Source organism: Anopheles stephensi, chromosome 3 (genome assembly GCF_013141755.1).
Source record: "Anopheles stephensi strain Indian chromosome 3, UCI_ANSTEP_V1.0, whole genome shotgun sequence".
NCBI classification, from domain to species: Eukaryota; Metazoa; Arthropoda; class Insecta; order Diptera; family Culicidae; genus Anopheles; species Anopheles stephensi.
Window position 1 is genome coordinate 44,121,276 of NC_050203.1, and position 21,451 is coordinate 44,142,726.

Genomic DNA, 21,451 nt, shown 5'->3' on the forward strand with positions numbered 1-21,451 from the left:
TAATGCTCCAAAGCACACATTTTCTACTTTTCGGACCATTTCTGGTGCGGATGGCTTGAAAGGTTTGTTTTTCTTTCGAAATACCCATTTGGGGGAAAGGTGCGATAACGAGTGGATTTTTGGCTGAAGCAGGTTGCTGAAGTGATTTCGGGATTTTGTTTTCGCCAGGTACCTGGTCGACGTGAAGTGAACGAAAATGACTAGCGCATATCAGTCGCATATCAATCACGCGGAAAAGGTTCCTCAGCCGTAGAAGTTGGCCCCGGAAATGGGTCAGTCCGACGGGTGGAACCAATGCATAAATCGACCGTGCGATGAAAAAATGTGTAGGGTGTATAATGTGGCGTGAAAAGGGAAATAGGAAATCATAACTTAATGTAGTGGTTGCAGGGAATTACATTAGAATTGTTTCTCCACAGTATGGGAGTGCGCGTATTACGATTCTATATGAGCCTTCTCTATTTGTATGTTATGCGTCTGGAAGTTTGTTTTATTTGAGTGCAAAAGAATAAATATTCTTTCTGTTATAGCCCATGTGAAGGCAACGTAAACAAAATCAACCCATCGACCCGATTGAGTGTCGATTCGTCTATTCATATCAAACGCCTAATAATTGTTGAATAGTGCATGAAAGTGTATATTTGCAGGTGTGTGTTTAAGGTGGAGGTTTAAGTGTTGTGCTGTGGAATCGTTTACGCGGTTGATTGGCTGCGGAAGTGAAAAGAAAAAGTGAAAATCATCCTCTAATTTGTGTAACAACGCAACAATGCTGAGTCAATGTTAGAAAAAAGTGTGAAACAGTGAGAGTCTTTGAGCCTACGGTAAGGGCCGAGGTACGGCCAAAGTCACGCAACAAATACTACGCCCCTTAGCCTCAGTACAAAGCGTTTTTCAAACAAAAAGTGTGTATTAATTAAAATTTATGTCCTATGGGAGATTGGAATCTGGGAGTCCAGGCGTAAGGGTGAACGGTTCATCTGCCTGGAAGGTTGCATTATGTGTCCGGGCTTACCGTAAGCCGTAGAAGCACTATTGCCTGCGACCAGAAGATACTGTGCTTCGACAACAATGAGGAAGCCTCGCCCGGGATCATTATACCGTTGGCTGACGGTATGCCGAAATGGGAAACTTGCCGACGGCATTGGCAAACGCAACATTAGCAAGTGTACCATCGTTGGACTGCAGTTACTTCTGATGCTTCACACTATTGAAGGTAAATTATAAGCGAATGTTTAAATCTCAATGCTATAGTTCCTATATTTTAATGGAATCCAGTTTGGAGTAATTTACATTTTTTACTGTGTTTGGTAACATCAAATTTCCTGTTGAATTTGTCGATGTGTCATTTTCAACAAATTAAATTCAAACTGTTCTACTAGCAGGTAGGCGAGGCAGACTGCACAATGCAGGTCCCGCCGGTAGCAAATTCCGGCCGGAGAGGTTCTTCGTACGCCGGCTATCAAGCTGCCGGTGAAATTGAGTCAACGATATCAGAAAACTACCGACGTCTACAATCTCGCGCTTGTAGTGCCAAATAAGAGCATCTACTGTGTAATGAATTAAATCTAAAATTAAATAGAGAAACTTACTTATATTTGGATTAAAACGTTTGACGACTCGATGTTCAGTGGTCTATGTTGTAGCCGGGTTAGGTCATGACCCTTGAAGGACCAGTATGAAATCCTATGGCATGGTATGGAGATGGTCCACTCTCCTGGGCAGTTTTGACTATAAAAGGCAAACAAAGCATTAAGGGAGCCGTAAATGATTGATCAAGAATTCTGGAGATTGTTATAATAAAAATAGAAGACAAATAAGTGCATTCTACAGAATTTGTTTTACGCTCTCGATAGTAAAATGACGATGCATGATTTTTTCCTAAACTGTATCCATTTCAATATGACTATAGTATTTGTGATAGAAAGTAAGACAGAAGCTTCAGTGTTCGCCTTATAAACTTACTTTGCATGGCCACTTGCGGTAAATTTCCAACAAAGCAAACAAAATGCTAGTTTTTTTTATCCGACAAGCAAACGATATTATTAACCCTATACGTTTAAACGAAATATTTTTCGCGCTTGCAAGACCTTTCCTTGAATTTAACAGCGTAACATGGAGCCTTAATACACGTATTTAGGTAGAAAAAGTGGTGTCAATCCAGAGGCGCTACACTATTACGCCCCACCGGTACCTTTCTTGGCGTGGGGAGATTCCTATCTATCGCGCCAGGTGTCTACTTCTGAGATCATCGCAATCGACGCTATCACTCTGCCTAAGAACATTAACATTAATGTCCTCGGAAGGATTATTCGTTCCGGTCAATTAAATCGGCTATCACGATCCTGATCCTATTATCCGCTGATCATGAACCAATAACAGCCATGAGTAGGGCTTTCAACAAATATTATCAATATTTTGATGTTCGCTCTAGTGTAGATAGTTATAAAAGAAAAATCGGGTCAACTGCGATCGGATCTGATTAGGTAAAAGTTAAACTGCCTGGTAATTGAGGGTTGGGAATGTTCTTTTGGATAATTTCAAATCCGTAGTTTTATAAATAAATACCCTGAACAATCATAGGGTACAATAGTACAAAATTATTTGTCAATGATGCAAAATTAACCAACTTACAGAGGCTAACCGTAAATGGGTTTGAATACAATTAATTAGTAGTAAAACACAACGATACACTCAACGCTCAAATTTGGTATGCAGCACCGAAACTTATCTTTCCCGCCGAAAGCTAAATTCGCGGTAATGAAGCTTATCACGCACGAGGGTTTTGGGTTCATAATTTCAAATATTTCCCAGCCAACGATTAAGTGTGCAAATAAAGTTAATTGTGTGCGAACCATCGAGTGCCGCCAGGCATCGCTAGCTCCTATTCCCAGTTGACGAGTTTTACTGCGTACGGGCCTAAGCTGCTGCTGCTGCTGCTGCTGCTATGTAACAGGAACGTTTAAGTCGTCCACGAAATCTGCTCCCGGCTCGCAGGTACGACTAAATGTCCACAACAGTCTTAAAATTGCCAGCCAACCAGCCTACAGCCCAGGCGTCACGTATTCGCACACTCACTCGTTTTGAAAGAGACACACGGAGCTCGGAAAGGTGGTCGACGTCTCCACCCACAAAAAAGAAATGGTGAGGAAAGGAAATTAATTCTCCTGTTTCTCTGCTCAAGCCTTCAGTTGTTTTAGTGAGAAAAATAAACAAATAAAAACGGAAAATGCCAAAACATCTGTACAAATGGAAGGGCGCAAAATGGCGCCCGGGGCCGAGAAGAGATATTTGGGGTTCGAAATGTTGCCTCTAGGGGCGGTTGGAAAACTGACCATCAGCACAAGTGGCTCGAAGGGTAACAACACTACCTTCTATTTGTTTTGAGCAACTGTGTGCAGTGAAAGAGGTGGAAGCAGAGCGGTGCAAAAATCATGTTCTGAAGAAAGGTTACGTGCCCTCATCGTCTGGTAATAATTTTTGCCACTACAAACATTGCTCCCTTCCGCTACCCCTTAAATACGGTCCACAGTTTTCGGTCCGGGCAAGGAACGTGGGAAGCTCGTGATGGAATTAATTGGGTTGGCCGTAGGGTTTTGCTGACCTAAAACAGAAAAAAAGGCGACGAAGAACAATGCGCGAACCGGGGGCAACGTGGGCAACACACAGCGGGCTGGGTTTAGACAAACAACCAACGCACTGAACGCGAAAGACCTGACATGGCACGGCACGGCACCATGGTAGCACCTTTCGCTGCTGCAGTAATGTCTATCCAGCTTACACTTGGCACGTTTGCAATGTTAGGACATATTTTCGACTATTATGACTATTTATGTGATAGACTTAATGTTTCCGTCTTCCGGTACGGCAGACAAACGACGCAGTTTCAGTCTATCGCGATGGTAGCGGGACACTGTGGCAGAAATGGTAATGGAAGCAATAAAACATTGTCAAGCGTGAGGCAGACTTCAAGTTCAGCAGGAGTCCAATACCGGATACGAGTGTACTGCCCGTTATACTCGCAGAAACTGTGGCAAAAATGAACAATGCTCGATCTTTTCGAACATGGCCCTGGGAACATGCTAGACGTTTGTTGGTACCCACCGAATAAAACAAAATAGTATGCAAATAGGGATACATAAACTAATGACTGGTGTTACACTAGCAGCTCATAACGATCCATTCCTGAAACAATATTTGCCTTTCCACACTGTCTGGGTTACAATCTACAACGCAAACGTAAAGAGTTGCACAAACTTAAGGTTGATAAAGCTATCAAACTTAGACTGTCGCAAAATACGGAAGCATGGGGCATCAAGCTGAATATCCTGTAGAATTTCAGTGGAAAATAATCACCGGACAGTGAACTCACATAATGTACCTAATTGTCCGCTGAGCAGAACTGGTCTGGAGGGCTGGAGGCGCTAGCTGGGCGTATTGTGCGCTACGAAACACATACACACATGTAATCAGCAAACAGTGGGTATTGATTTTTACCTTGTGATTGCTTGATTGGTGGTGTGACGAACACTAAAGTGCTGGTGTGTATCGTTCGCTGAGGTAAACAAAAAAATGTTTACATTCCCTGCAGGGGCAGGTCTTCGTTAAGAAAACCCAAGAGTTTCCGGGCTATGAGTTCGCTTGCTGGTTTGATTGGGCTCCTCGCCGTATTAAGACTGCTGGGAGCGTAAAAAAAACAAGAGACGACATGCAAGTCTACTTCGCGTGCCTGTGTAAATGTGGCGGGGCAATAGAACAAGCTGTCAGCCATCCGATGGAGGAAATGGAGAAAACTTTGCTTCCCTGAGGGAGAGGGGTTGGAGACGGTAAGTGGTTTGAGTTAGACATCAAAACAACTTATCAGACATTGATTGACTCTAACGTTTTCTATGAAATGTTTCTGAATTTCTAAATGTCTGATAGTAATGATGGGTGCTCGATGGTAGTGCGTAGGACGCGGGTCTGCCATTACAGCACAGCACACGGCGAACGGTGACTGAAGTGAGAGTACACAAAAGGGAGAACCACTATTGTGCAAATTAGTTTCGTGAAAAGTTTTTCTAGTGCGGCTCGATATCACAGCACAGGATCTTTTGTGTTTCTTTATCAACCCAAATGAAAGTGTGAATGCCGCGAGAGCAGAATGGGTTCTGTTTTCTTTTATATCTTTTCTTTCGCATGTTATGCCATTGCAAAAAATGTTTGCTGTTTATTCTGTTACGAAATACACCGTTACAACTTTAGAAGCTAGTTTTAAAGTTGTTTGAGAGTTCTGATTCTCACTGGCTAGATTTGCTCTCTTCGGCTGCGCTCGTGGCTCATCCTTACGCGGCTGCGTACAACCACGGTCAGCTGTCATGCGGTCGATTGTTGACGTTGAATTTTGTCAACAGTACTCATATATCATATCTCATATTAACTGTATATTAGATTAAAATCCGGATTAGATCCGGATGCGAAACCCGATCCCGATCCAGATCCAACCAGCTCAAACACCGTCGCCGTCAACACAGTGTACGAAAGAGGTTTCTCTCTTCTTGGCTTAACGATTTCTTAGTACATGCTTGCCATTTTCTGGCTTACTAGACTAAATGATACCACGTAGTTGGATAGTCAGCCCTCACTACGAAGGAACGGTCCGGATTGGTTATGAACGCCGGTCCTTCCGTGTGAAGACCGGCGCCCCCAATGAATTTATTTATATACAACAACATTTAAAGCAATTTTTTATAACATTCAGTTTCATTACAATGGAAGTTTATAAAGAGAAACAATTAGACAATTATTTCTCGAGACTACTTGGCACTTACTCCATTTTACGCGCAAGCACCAAAGTGCGAACCTCTCCATCGTTCACGCTATACGTTTCGAGTATCGTATTGTGTGACTGCGATATTTTTGAAAAGTCCCACCTTACTTGGGTAGAGGAACTAGCTGATATTTGACGAGCTGGTTTTACAGCGAGAACTCTTACGCCAACTCCACTGCTACTGCTACTGCCAACCTTAGCACAGCACCAACTCGGAGAGATACATACATGAGGTTGATATTGCGGAAAAAAAGGAATGAAATGTTCCGATGGAAAGAGATTTTCATCTCGACATTAAAATGATTTTTCTGAAAAGCGGAAAAAAGGAATCGTAAGGACTTTGTGCCGCATAGGTCTTGTTTCCGCAAATCGTCTCACAAAAGAGCAGTGCAGTGTCGTAGAGTGTAAATTGGTCGTAATAATGGAAGGAATGTGTATGTGTGCACATTTGACACCATAATTTTAACTTTCCGGTGCACTGCAAAGGTAAAGGAAGGGTACAAGGGTTGATTCACTTGTACTTCTAACAAAGGTAATTTGCACGTCTGTGTTATGTGCTCCATAGCAGGTTGTGCCCTGCTACCAACCAAGAGCACATGAGTTGCTGTTGGTGTTTTGTTTTTAAAATAAAACCTAGGGATTACATGCACTTTAAAATGTGGTATTTTATACTGTAGCTTATTATTCGACATTCGACAACCAATTTCGATGTAAAACTCAGTAATGAAATGAGTATTAAAGAGTAGATGCATTTTGTAAAAGTTTAGAACGAATTCCATCACAAGAAAATGATAGTTGTGAAACTAACATACCTACTTGGCCTTGGCTAGCAGGTTAAGTTCTTGATACCGTTCACAGTCCAGTGAAGTCATTTGTTAATTTAATATCCCCGTCATTCTGATTGACGCATCAACGCCATCAATCTATCTCAGTTTGGGCCTAAAACGCCAGTTCTATTGCGGACTTAAAGAACTTTATTGGTTGGGTCGTTCGGTGCCATTCTAATGACATGATCAGCCTACTTTAGACTGCCGAGTCTCTTTCACTACACAATGGTGAGATCACCGTGTACAGTTCGTATAGATCGTCAGTGTAACGCTTCCTTCATTGTTCTTCCTTCTAAGCATCGTCATCTCGAATACAACTAAAAGGAGTAGGTTATTTTGAGACATGTCTCAGTGGTATTCGTGAATACTGGGAGTAAAAATTTTCTATCCAGTCCCATCTTCGTCCGTCGGTACAATTATTTTGAGTGGAGAAGTTTCCTCAGGCTTTAGCATAACCGGTTGGAAGCCAGCACCCTTGCGTGAGTTATGAGGGGTAATTCCCTAAGGGTTCTTTCTCATACTTTTGCGACTAACCAACACCGAGTTTTGTTTAGGACTAATTTATTTATTACAAACTATTCGGCATCAATCAGAGAGAGAAGAGAGAGAATGCACGTACACACGCCGGGGTTGCTACTTTCGCCTCTACCACCGACCCACCCGGTTCAGCTAAACCACCGAAGCAGCTAAGTCATCATGCCCATATATTGACTTTCTAGACTTATGTATACCATTAAGCCGGCCGGATAAACGTAGACATAGATCTTGCAACGGGAAAACGGTCCTGAAGGAATCCGATAGCCGGACGTGTTACGTTGCGTGAAATCTAAATTCAATGCCACAGCACAGATAAGTGAGATTATCAATCAGACAACTAGCAATAACTGGATTTTCATCATAAATTTTATCGGCAGTGCTACAATCTTTTTTTGCAAGTAAGTTAAACATTTAAGGGGTAAAGAACTGGTATGCTTAAAATAAACTCTCATTAAAAAAGTGTTTATGTTCTACAGCCATTGCTGTCCCGAGGAAAATTATAGCTTTCATTCCTCATTTACGTTTCTTGCCCTTCTGATGTCACAATCTGCACAATCAAAAGCCAGACACTTGGCTTGTTTTCTGTATGCATGTAGCAACATTTTTGGAGTGATATATAATCTCTTTGTTGAGTGGATGTGGACTGAGGGGTTGAATGGACAAGAGACGGAATAAAATATACTTCCCAAAGATGATGAACGCTACAGTGTCTCTCCGACGCTATGTGCAACCATGTACTCTCAAGTATGCTGACACAGGAAATGGCAAAGGACGCAAATCCTGTCTGATGAACACCAGCCAGCGCCGTCGCCCGTACGGAAGGGAAATGAAACAAACAAGACTTGTTGTTTTTGATTTTCTTCTTCACTTCACGATGCTTGTAAGGGGAGAGAACAAAAGCGAAAAATTATGGAGCAAACACGGCAAAAATAACTTTGAAGCACAGGAAGTATATAATTTTCACAGCGCAAGTGTTTGCCGCTTTAGCTTTCTTAACATTCATTTTCTAAAATCGGGAAGGCCTTTGTTGGAACACGAACGGGAGTGTGGTTTTTTTAATACTTCATGTAAAAAGGATTTTGAGTTTGGCAGCTGTAGCGTTTGAAGCTTAACCGCTGGGCTGGTCTTCCTTCGGATAATTAAAACAAAAAAAAAAAACCTGTGAAGGTATCAGCATTAGGGAGTTTCCAGCATAAATTTTCATTGTTATTGTCACAGAAAATGCTGGGACCTGACATTTGATTTGAAGCTATTATAGCTTTTATAGAGAAGTATTAATGAAATCGAGACGGTCCGGTGGCCTAGACGATAACGGCGCCGGACTTCACACGGCTGGACCGAGGTTCAAATCCCATCCAGACCGCCTCCCCGTACGCAGGGGCTTCTCATGGTTGTATTGTCAATGCAGAAGAAGCAGCTTAATGGAATCACAAGATTGGACAACCAAATTACAATTCAATCACGAATTTGGACTATAATGTTGAAAGTGATGTAATTTGAACGTGTATTTCATGTAGTACAGTGCGTAACAGAACAAAAAAACGGCTTCTTTTTTGAGAATAACTGGAAGGGTTGAAGAGATACATACAAATGATGAATAATGATTGTTATGTTTTGTTTTATCATTCGTCTTCCGAATTCAGAACGTACTTAAAGCCTTTTATTTCGAAAACGGCTCATGTTTCATTAAATTTATTTAGCTCCAGCACATGTGGTGTCTTCTCTTATTACGTACTATTTTTATCAAACTTTAATTTAAAATTTGTTTTTAGATTTTTTATAACATTCTAGCTTTATAGTTATTATGTATCTAGCAATGTTTAACCTAGTGAAAAAAGTATGTAAATATTTGCGGTGTCACGATACGGCTGGCCCGGGAATCAAAACCCATCCTCGTACACAGAACTGTACGTATTCAGCAACGAGTAAAATCTCTCGAGGTTTGGCACTAACAACATAAGAATAGAAGAAGAAAAAAATATATGTATTAGAGTGTGGCCTCATTGTTCCGTTACGCACTGTAGTAAAGGATAAAATGTTGGAGCAGAAACATATTCAGCCAAAACTAAATCAACTGACTCCGAAACAATCGTACATTTTTTACCTCATCTGTGTTACAGTTTTCCTTGCTTTAGTTTTATGGCTATTCAAATTTTAGAAAAAAGGAAGCTTCTTTTGCATTGCATTAGGGAAAACGTTGATAAGCTTCGCATAACACTGGATCTGCAATGTTGGGCTACGCAAAGAGCAACACGTTGAGCCCAACAGGCTATTTGTCGTCGGCACATGATCTTGTCGTCCTGCTCAGCAAACAATCTGCATAGCAAAGTATGAAAAAGATTGAAAGGCGTACAAAAGCGATGGAAGGGGAGTTGTTCAAAGGTCACATTTAATTAACTTAAGCTCGCCTTCACCTCTCAGCTGAATGTTGAGTGCAGTTGAAAACGTAACCTGCTGGAAAGTTTTGCTGGCAACAGGTACACCCTGCCTATATGGCATACACGGGTTTAACACAACCTGGCACTTCTGGAAGAAGTACTGCTTTGCTCATGTATTTCCCGTTGCCTGCATAAGTAGCTCGTGTTCAAGGTTCTCTCGAATAACCATCGTCTCTTTTGATAAAAGGTCGGTTCATTACGACAAAGTACCGCCGGTGATGAGTGATTGATGTCATGATAGCAGCAGCAATAGTAGCGAACCCGCGCTAGCCGTCATCTGGAAAAGTAGTTAAAACGGGCAAGCATCTAGGAAATCTGTAGCGACAGGACGAGAGGGCGGGCAATGTTACGCCTTCAAAAGTAAAGTTGATGTACTTAAGTTGATTAAATCATTGCAAATGACGCAGGAGTTCGGTGAATGTGTCGCTCACATTTTGATACGGTGGAAGCTGAAACGTGTAGCGGGTTTTTCACTTTTTCTACATGATCTCTTGATAAGGTCAGCTGAGCGCTTTCAAATCTCCACTAGAAAGGTCCACAGTTGATGAAGCCATTCTAGAGGGTTAGATTGAATTTTAGTCTATATAGTATTCGTACGTAACGGAGATATACTTACAATAACTATAATTTTACTGGGAATCTGAAGCTGAACCGCTTATGCAACCATAAGTAATTTACCAGATCGTTCGACACGCAAACTCTTACCAAGCAAAAGCACTAGATAAACACAGGTACACTGAATTCAATACAAAAATTAAAAGAACCCTGTCATTATGTTAGTATGCTCCACCTAACGGTTCGCAACCATAATTTGCCTTATAAAACGGCCATCCACTTCCATCACTTAAAAGCTTATGTCTCTTACAGCTTCTTGGCTGCTTTTTTCTCTTAACATAAGTGCTGAATTGGTGGCCAAATGTCAATGATGCAGACATTGATAAACATAACTATAGCTTTAAACCACCAATACACTTTATCTCAATCTACTTCGTCATCCCCTGCTATGCTTTGCTATGCTGTGCTGAGCTGAGCATCGTGTCCAGTCGTTCTCTGACTGTTTTGCGAAACAGCCGTGTCTCACAATCCCGTAAAAGAAAATTTCCTCCGCTTGGAACAATGAGTAATGGAATTGGTCGTCACGTAAAGCACTGTCTGGCTGTACAACACTAACAGTATGTAAGATGCCATAGTTAAGTACCGTCCGTGGCATGTTACGTGATGGTTTGGATTTGCTGTGGGGTTGATATTCCGGCTGTGATAGTAAAAGCCAAATTGGTTACATTGTTGAACTTAGTTTCATACCCGAACTACAGCATCCAAGCCGTTTGACGTTGGCTAAATGGGAATAAAGAAATAGATATAATCTGTTGATTTCTGTGCGGTTTCCGCTTGGAAGGATGAGCTGAATGTTTTCTGAAGTTTGGTCTTGCAGTATGGATTGCTCAATTGCTTGCCTTAATCACCAGTCTGTATTATGATAAATAAACGATAAGAGAATAATCGGAATCGAGTCTTCCTATTGCAAAAAAAAACTAAGTATGGTATTACAGGGAATTACTTGTAGACATGTTTTGTTCTTATCTCAAGGAATGTCAAAGCTGCTTATAGAAATGCTGAGTAAGATGGGTAAATAATGATGTTGCATATGAAAAAAATCTTTGCCCTTTGTGTTTGGCTTTCCGCTCTGAGGAGGGCATCGAACGGGCAACAATATACACGGCAGTCCCTTCTTAGGGAACATGAGAGTGAAGCATGTACAATAAATGTTTTTTTGCTGTGTTTCTTCAACAGCACATTGGTTGTAGAAATCCGTTTGATAACCCAATATCTTTAGTTTCCTTAGGGATGCATCGACACTATTACCCAATTCGATTTTGAGTCTATCACTGCTGAAAAGTCGTGATGTATGTGTCGAACCTGAAAAGTCTTTGCGGACTGGGTCCACCGGCGCCTTTCTCATGACGTGACGACCTGCAGAACTTCTATTGCTCGTTATTGTATCGGCTCCTTCATTCTCTTTCAACAAACAAGGTTACACAAATTGGTCTAAGCATCAGTAGTAGGTTTCCGAACTATGAGAATTTCTTAAGTTTAGAATAGATAAATCCCTCAGGTGTTTGGCTCATGTGCGTTCTGGAACAATAGATGTTTAAAACAGTCCCGGTTCTATTTGGCGTCTCGATGGTAGAGACAACATTGGTGATGGTCTTCACACGGTAGGGCCTTGATTCAAATCCGTCGCATCAATAAGTCTAGTAAGCCAGAAAGGGCTTAGTAAGCCAGAAAGGTCTGGTATGACCTAACAGCACGTCCAAAACCAAAAAAGAAATAGTTTCATCTTTTCAGAAATCAGAAATCTTTTCATTACGCCGTGAGTGGGGTATTTTGAATGGAGAAGTTTCTGCAGACTGCAGTATGACCGGTTAATAACGCACACTTTCTACATGGCGCAAGATCCATGTTCAAATCGGTTCTGATTTTTTACTCGAGATAGCTACAGCTCTGGATTATGAAGGCTCTTTAACTTCTCTGCACATCACTTCTGCTGTTTGGCTTAACGATCTACGTGATCATGTTGGATATATAATGATTTGCTAGACTTAATGATACCACGTAGCTGGATAGTCAACTCTCCAAAATAAGTATTTGTTAGCAGTTAGCGGTCTTTGTCTTGTTAATCTCCAACCCGAAGTTTATTACCGCAACCCTTTGTTAAGTTTTAACAATGTAAGAAAGCCTCAAACCTCAAATGTCTATATTATCAGCGTATGCCAGAATGTGGATTGACTTATAGAAGGTGGCCCTCGAAGTTTCCACCTCCTAGCCACGGATGGCTCTCTCTAGCGCCAGATTGAAAAGAAGACAGGCAATCGCATCATTCTGGCGCAGGCCCTTGGTGGTAGCAAAGGGCCCGGAGAGTTTTCCATCCACCTTCACCTGACATGTGATGTTGGTCAATCTCATTTTAACAAGCGTGGTAAGCTTGATCAGGATTCTTGAAAAGCACATTTGCACAGCAAAGTTTAACCCTGGCTTTCATGCTATCATATACGGCGTCAAAATCAATGAAGCAATAGGAGTGTTAGAGTGCTGCTCTGCCATTTGCTGCAAAACTTGCCGCATTATTAGGATCTCATCAGTGGTTGACTTTTATAATCCAGTTTAACAGTTTTCAAATATCTTTTGTAAGAATAGAGTACGTTGGTGTTGCACTATGGCTATGATGATGGAAAAGTGGAGAACACGTGTTTAAAATTTATTTGATGTAATTTTCGCTACGGTGACGGTAGCCCCAATGTTTTCTAAGCATATTGCACGCTAGAAGTTAATAATACTAAAAAGCGTACTAACTCACAACAATGGCTTGAAAAGGTTGATCGAAAAAACTAGAAACAGTGCATAACTAACTATAGATTCCAAAATTTCTCCCCCTAAAACAACAACATTGAATCTTAATATTTATGTGTCTTTTTGTGTCTGGATAATTACCGTGAAATAGGCGAATTAAGAAACAGTTCTTCTAAGCTCTTTATCAATACGTGCTTCCAAAACATGACAAAAGAATCAACTTTTTTCACTATTTTAATGTCTCTACTCATTGTAAAACCAAAGATGGTGATGATATTGGAAAACCGGTTCCACCAGACTGTCAGAAGTTAAAAATCATTTGTTTAATATGCTGGTAAAAAATACCCCAGAACATACTTCGTCGGAATCACTAGCATCGAACCTGCACTGAAACTCTGCTATGCCGCGCCGTTCAAGGATCAGAAGGATGTCTCTCCGTTCGTGCATCTCGTTCGAATCCCGTTTTGAAAAGCGTACGATTTTCATATTAGTATGCAATGACATGCACACACTTCAAATCTGAATGTGAACGAGCGCGTCTCAAGTGAAAACAGTCTTTCCAAACAATCTCCCGGGATGGACGTTGTGCTTGTTGCCTATTTCAGACGTGGTATCTAGTTGTGCTCCTGTCTCTCTCTCTCTTTCTTTCTCTTCCTCTCTCTCTCTCTGCCCATCGCACGTCAATTCCAATTTTGAGTAAATGCACCGGGGCGTTTCAATGACTGAAACGATGAGGGGCGATGATAGTGATTGGGAATCACTTTTTGAATGGCTCTGATTCCGATCTTGCTTAGCATGGATGTTCAGGGGTCTAGTAGCTGGCTTGTGACGTGCTGGCTGGATTTGCTTTCCGGTTGATTTTGTGTGGTCGTCCACACAATGAGAACACAAACATTTTTCATTCATAAAGCTGTTGATGAAGGCAGTAAAACGCTTACTCATAATTATTCTATAAATTTTGGGCTACGTAGCACTTGCTGTTGTAAGCAACACCAGACGTTATGTAGTTTTGAGCCTTAGCTCTCCTGCAAATGTGGTCCACCGTGTTGGAATAGAAATTTCCGTTATTTTGCTGGTCTCGCTCGGTCCGCATCCTTTATCTTTAGTTTTCGTTCGGAACAAGACGATCCGGTCCTGCTTCGATTCTGATGCCCGATGATGTCAGAGAGAACGGTGCCGGTCATCTATTCCCAGAAGATTTTCGTGAGTGACACTACTTAGGCACGCCTGAGGCTTGCTTCCATTGTTCGTTTAACTTGAAAGCGGGCAATTAAATTCTCTTTATCTGGTTATAATGCTTTCTAGCTCATCTCATGTGTTGACCGTTTGATGAGCGTGGTCATCTGCACAAAACCGTATCGCCAGCTTCCACATCTTTCACGACGGTGGGATAGCAGGAGCGAGTCACATGGTGATGTTTATGACATTTCAATTATCGAGTGAATGACCAGAATACTTAATTAATGGTCAAAAGAATGTTGTGATTCACACTTCCTATTCGGCAGTGCGATGATGATAACGATAAAGCATGATTTATCATCGATTGACAAGTGATCCATTTTTGTATGAGGCCGCATGAACAGCGTTCGTGCAGCTGCCAACGTTTTTAGTATTGTTTATGATTGATTTAGATTTTGGATCTTTCCCTTTAGCTTACTTTCATAAATTTTACTTAACAGCATTTTGTTAGGTTTGCATGACGGTCACACGCACGGACATAAATTTATATGTGTAAATTACAAATAAAAATAAATTTTCTGGAAGCATACAGGATCAAATGTATGGATTTGGGGAATAAATATATTCTTGAGCACGATTCTATTACCTTACAAATGGAAAATTTTACCAAAGCGGTCTTCACGACGTATCAGATCGGGTACACCATATTCCTCGGGCGTAACGATCGCCTCATGATTTATGCTCCATAATCTTTTGTCCGCCCATGGGGATTAGTTTTTTTATTGGGCCAAAATTTGTCCTCAAACATGCTTGTGTACGGTGGAGATAGCATATTGGCAAGCTATTCGTGTTATCATTTCCTTGCTATCCTTGCATTCGCTCGTTCAGCATTTCGGCGAAGCTCTCCAGTGAAAGGGATGCATACAAGTAGAGAGATTCTTATTCTTAAAACGGATTCCTACCAGCGGTGGTGGTAGGCGTAACGGAGACTATTCGGTACACTGATATAACCTTTTCTTCGTTTGGCATTTCGGGTAACCTTCACGCTCCATGCTTGTCGTTCGGTCTAATCCTTCTTTCACATGCGCATCCTGACCGACTAAGAAAATCAGCCAACCACAATACATCGGAGGGTAAACAGAATAAATTTACTTATTGAAGCCAAATCATAACTTTCTCCATGTGCTGGGGGGAGGATCCCTACGAGAAAGAAGTGGAAAAATAACGCTTGCAAGGAAGGCAAAAGAAAAGTAGGGTAAAACCACTTGTGCTCCCACTAAATTGCAGAGCCAGGGCAAGGCTGTAATGGAAGCAAGGAAAAGCACCAACCAGCCTCAGCTAGAGCATAATAATAAAAATGATTGTATGGGTCGAAACTTCAGCCATCATTCTCCGCACAAATAATCCGCTCTGTGAGCCAACTGAAAGGGCATCAGCAATGTTCGATTCTATTTCTACCGACATGAACAGATTATGATCAAATCCGCTTCTATTTATTGATATAGCGTTTTTCATAGCGCACCAGCATAAGTTAGACAAAAATGAAACGGTCTTAAATATTTAGTTGTTAGTATAGTGATTTTCCCATCCAGACCGCCTCCCCGTACGAAAGGCTGACTACTTTTCTACGGGTAAAATTAAGTCACTGAAAGCCAGAAATGGCAGGCCGAGACCTCTCGAGGTTGTAGTGCCACAGAAGAAGAAGAGATAGTGATTTTTAACTATTTTTTTAATAGTAAGAAATTTCTCTTCAAAATAAACTCTCATATAAACAAATACTCTCCTGATAAGAAAGTGAAACCCGAAAGTATCCCGTCGCTAGCTTCTCCCCGTACTCAAGACTTACGTTCTAGCGTAAGGGTAAACTATGTCAAGGAAGTCAGGACTGGCAAGCCAAAACCTCTTGAGCTTAGAGTGATAAAGTAGAAAAAGAAGATAGTTGTATCACATACTGTCTGATGATAAATACTATATGAAGGTTGTTTACCATGGTGTTTCCTGGTGTGAACCTGATAGCTGAGGCCTGATAGTGAAGTTTGAGCCGGTCAAATGACCGGTCTCATAAAGTAGAAACGGGTATCAAATCCCATCCAATCTCACCTCTCCGTACGCAATACTGACTAACCAACTAAGGGTAAAATCAAGTAATGAAAAGTATCTCGTAATCGAAAGCTGAGGCATTTCGAGTTTGTAGTGCCAAAAGAGTAGAAAGCAAACCTTGTAGCCAATAGTAATTCTCAAGATTTTTATGACTCTGTCGATGAAAGTAATTCCTAGTTCGTAGTTTTAAGTAATAAGCAACCGGATGTGTGTCTTGATATGATATCTAGTACACTACTTATAAACATTATATTCTTGAAAAAAGTAATGCAATAGATCCTTCCACTGCACCCGCTAACGCGAGACTTACGAAGGAGAACCTTGTTTGTGTGTATGTGTAACAGACAGCTAGCGCGAGTTAGCAACGAGCGTCGGTAATCGCTAAATCAGCATTGGGAGTGTCGTGTTGTATCCAACGCGACGAGTTATGCTGATGCGGCGATCGCTGCTGGGCCGTTTATGGGCCGATAACGGAATCGGCTGAATTCAATAAAATAGTTAATTTCAAGACACCGAACTGTAAAAGACTCTTTCTATCTATTCAGAAAGAAAAGTTTTAACTGGCGCCCGAATAGGGACCTGACAAAAAAATCAGCGGGAAGTGTATAAGTTAAAAAAAAATCCTATAAAGTTAGCCATTTAAAAATTGTGGCTAATCTCGTGGTTGAAGGAGCCATCATAATAACGAAGCGAACTTTGGGACACCGTGGTTAATTCCCGATTGCTGCCAGCGAGCCCCCAGTCATCAGAAGGATAAAAAGGAACATCTTGCTGTAGCTGCCCAATTTTCCCCCGAAGAAAAAGAAGTCAGATGCCCATGGAAATTAACTCAACCATACTGTAAGTAAAAACCTAAAAAATCCGAAATCAGTGAAATTTTGGTGTTTAATTAAATAGCTTCTGCTGTAATTTGTTAGTGGTGAATCGTGATCGTGACAAGTGTTAAGTGAAGTGAGCATTTAAAACACAAAAATGACCAATCCCAACACTGAAATGGTTCTACGATCTTTCGTGGAGATGGGAAAAACCCCTGACTTTTTGAGGGATGTTCCTATTTTTGATGGAAACCCAAATGAGTTGATGAATTGGATTTCGGATGTGGAAGATGTTTTTATCATGTATAGAGATCTTCCTGACGACTCTGTGCAGTTCCATCTGATCGAAAGAACAATCAGAAGGAAAGTCCGTGGAGAAGCTTCCGATGTGTTAAATGCAAATAATGCAACATGTAGTTGGCATCAGATAAAATCTATCCTAATGCTTTACTATAAAGATAAGCGTGACGTGAAGACCCTGGATTATGAATTGACGTGTATTCGTAAGGGTAATTCGGAAAGCCTCGCCGGATATTATAGCAGGGTTAACCAATTGTTAGCCGCTATAATAGCACAAGTTCAAACTGACAGTAAGTACTCTCTGCATGCAAATGTCCACATAAACTATTTCAGAGAGAAAGCTTTGGATTCGTTTATTAGAGGTTTAGAAAAACCATTATCCACTTTATTAAAAACTGCTGACCCGAAGACCCTTAGCAAAGCATATCAATTTTGCATTGATTACTTTAATATGGACGTTCGATCAGCACCTTTTAAAAATCAATATGGAAATCAAAATTCTCTTAATATTCCCAAGCCAAGAGATTTAGGCTTCGAGCCTCAACCCCCTAGGGTAGCACCCAGAAAAATTGTTTATCAACCAGTACCCCCTCCTAGAGCAGCGCCTCGTCCAGCTCCACGATACAATTCCCATTACCTGCCTAATCAGCAATATACCCCACAGAGGCAACAGCCCGAGCCAATGGAGGTAGATAGAAGTATAAATTCACGTCATATTGACTATGGTAACAGACCCACATATGGCGAAAAAAGACCAAGACCACCATCAAGTCAAGAATCGTGGGTAAAGAGGCAAGCTCACCCATTATATGCTCATCAAATGAATAAAAATGCCAACGACGCAAGGTATTGTCACGGACAAACAATAAATGAATTTGAGCTCACAGAGCAAAACAATCTTGTTGACAAATTACAAAACATAAATTTGCAACACGAGCATGATCCGTTGGAGGGATCAAGTCGCGATGGTCAGAACCATTTTTTAGAGTGGAAGATGAGTTGGTAGTTCCCAGCCTTCCTTTTATTTATCTTAAAACTACCATTGGAAACTTTCCGTTTTTAATAGACACAGGTGCTAATATTAATTTAATACATCCACAATTGGCACGTGCATATGAAATCAGTAAACCGTACGAATTTTCAGTAGGTCAAATAAGTTGTGCAAATAGTACATTTGCTCCTACTAGTGCAATTAATATAAATTTTTTCCATCCCAAAATTGATTTTGAAGATCGCTTTTTGTTACACAAATTTCACAATTTTTTTTATGGAATCATTGGAAATAGCATGTTGAAAACATTGAAAGCTAAAATTGATCTAGAAAATGACCAAATCACATTGAGTAGAAACTCTAAAAGATTCGTCATCCCAATCTCATACTATTCTCCACATAATCGGTCATCCCACAATTTGATCCGAACATCTCATCTATCCAAATTAGAGCTAGAAAAACTAAACCAGGTTTTAGATAAAAACAGAGATGCATTTTACAAACCAGACAGTAAACTAACATGTACAACCAAAGTGGAATGTGCAATACACACTTCAGACGATACACCTATCCATCAAAGAGTGTATCCATATCCTGCAGCATATGCTGACGAAGTAAATAAGCAAGTTGACAAGCTATTAGCGGATGGAATAATCAGACCGTCTCGCTCAGCTTGGACTTCACCGGTATGGATTGTGCCAAAAAAACCGGATGCATCAGGACAAAAGAAATTTAGAATGGTTATCGATTATCGAATGTTAAATGCTAAAACCATCTCCGAAAAATATCCAATGCCCGAGATAAATTATGTGATAGACCAATTAAAAGGAAAAAAATATTTCTCGACTTTAGATTTAGCTTCGGGATTCCATCAAATTAAGATGAAAGCATCAGATATTGAAAAAACGGCTTTTGCTATTAATAACGGTAAATACGAATTTACTAGGATGCCGTTTGGTTTAAAAAACGCACCGGCTATATTTCAAAGGGCTATCGATGATGTACTTCGAAATTTTATTGGAAAAATATGTTACGTTTATATAGACGACGTAATAGTTTTTGGCGATGATTTAGAAAATCATTTGAAAAATTTGGACACAATTTTGACAACATTAAATAATGCAGGACTAAAAATTCAATTAGACAAATCAGAATTCCTTCGCCAAGAAGTTGAATTTCTTGGTTTCATTATTTGCACAGAGGGAATAAAACCCAACCATAAAAAAATAGAAGTTATAAATAAATACCCTGTGCCCAAAACCATTAAAGATTTGCGTGCCTTCCTAGGATTAATGGGCTACTATCGACGATTTGTCAAAGACTTTGCCAAAATTGCTAAACCTTTGACAAACATTTTAAGGGGAAAGGGATCTGACACATCCAAAAAGAAAATTACATTAAATCAACAAGAAATCGAATGTTTCAATAAAATGAAGCAAATACTATCATCGAGCGATATTCTCATCTATCCAGATTTTAACAAACCATTTATTTTGACAACCGATGCTTCAGATTATGCAATTGGATCCGTTCTTTCTCAAGGTGAATTAGGCAAAGATAAACCAATTCACTTCGCATCAAGAACACTATCTAAAACTGAAGAGAAATATTCCACCCCTGAGAAAGAAATGCTTGCAATTTTCTGGTCACTACAAACTTTCCGCAATTATTTGTATGGAGCTAAACTCAAAATATTAACTGATCATCAACCACTTACTTTTGCCCTCTCCCAAAAAAATACTAACGCAAAATTAAAACGTTGGAAAGCATATTTAGAGGAGCATGACCACGAGATTTTGTATAAACCAGGCAAAGGCAATGTTGTAGCAGATGCCCTCAGCAGAATAGTTTTCTCTATGACTGGTACGCAACATTCATCACAAACTAGTGACGATTTTTACATTATCTCTACAGAAGCACCACTTAATGCTTTTCACAACCAGATCGTGTTGAAAAAAGGGAAACCAAACACAGTAATTGAATATCCATTCCAAAATTTTAAACGTACAACAATTTACTCCGAAATAATAACCGAATCATCTCTTTTACAGATTCTAAAGGATCATTTCACAATATCAAAAGTAAACGGACTTTTCACGAGTGAAGACATAATGGGAAAATTTCAAGAGGTTTATAGGAAGTATTTTGGAAGTCAGAAGCTCCTTAAGATTCGATTTACTCAAAATCTTCTGGAAGACATTACAGACGAAGATCAACAACGAGAAATAATCACGGCAGAGCACAATAGGGCACATCGTGGAGCCCAGGAAAATAAGTCGCAAATTTTACGTAAATACTATTTTCCAAAGCTGCTAGCCAAGATAAAAAAAATTGTTTCCAATTGCTGTATCTGCAATGAAAACAAATATGACCGAAACCCTATCCGGTATCCTCAACAACAAACTCCAATCCCCGTACACCCTTTCCAAATTGCACACATTGATATAATGTTTCTCGAAAAACATTATTTTTTAACTTACATCGATAAATTTTCAAAATTCGCTCAAATTAAAGAAATTCAATCGCGAGCCGCCTTAGATATTGTTCCGGCAGTTAAAGAAATAATTACAAAATACCATCGTCCTAAAATATTAGTAATGGACGGCGAAAAATCTTTTGGTACACAAGATCTAATAGATTTTTATAAAACTCACCAAATCCAAATATATTTAACAGCTACAGGTCGAAGTGAAATGAATGGAGTAATAGAAAGGTTCCATTCTACCATATTAGAAATTTATCGAATAACGAAATTTGAGAACAACAATTTAACTATTTCTGATCTAATCGAGCTTTCACTTCACAAATATAATTCATCCATTCATTCGACTACTAAATATACTCCTTATGAGATAATTTTACCGTCTGTCCGTTCATCAGATATTTGTGAAAATGTTTACAAAAATTTAACAAAGAAACAGGAGAAAGATATTTCATATTACAATAAGAGAAAAAAGGAAATAAATATAAAAGAGGATATGACAGTTTATGAAAAAACCAGAGCCAGATTAAAACACAAGCCGAGATACAAGGAAATCAAGATTAACAAAGTAAACAAAAGCACTATAAACACAAATGATTCACGAAAAATTCATAAAAACGATATAAAA

At 40.0% G+C, this 21,451-nt stretch overlaps 1 protein-coding gene across 1 annotated transcript in view; it reads left to right on the top strand.

The window, feature by feature from the left end:
- Positions 1 to 21,451, top strand: part of LOC118511010 (protein sax-3-like) — a 50,689-nt gene that overhangs the window by 992 nt on the left and 28,246 nt on the right. Inside the window, 1 exon segment of the mRNA XM_036053531.1 lies at positions 531 to 1,213. Within this exon segment, the coding sequence (XP_035909424.1) occupies positions 1,069 to 1,213 (145 nt within the window). The 5' untranslated portion in view covers positions 531 to 1,068.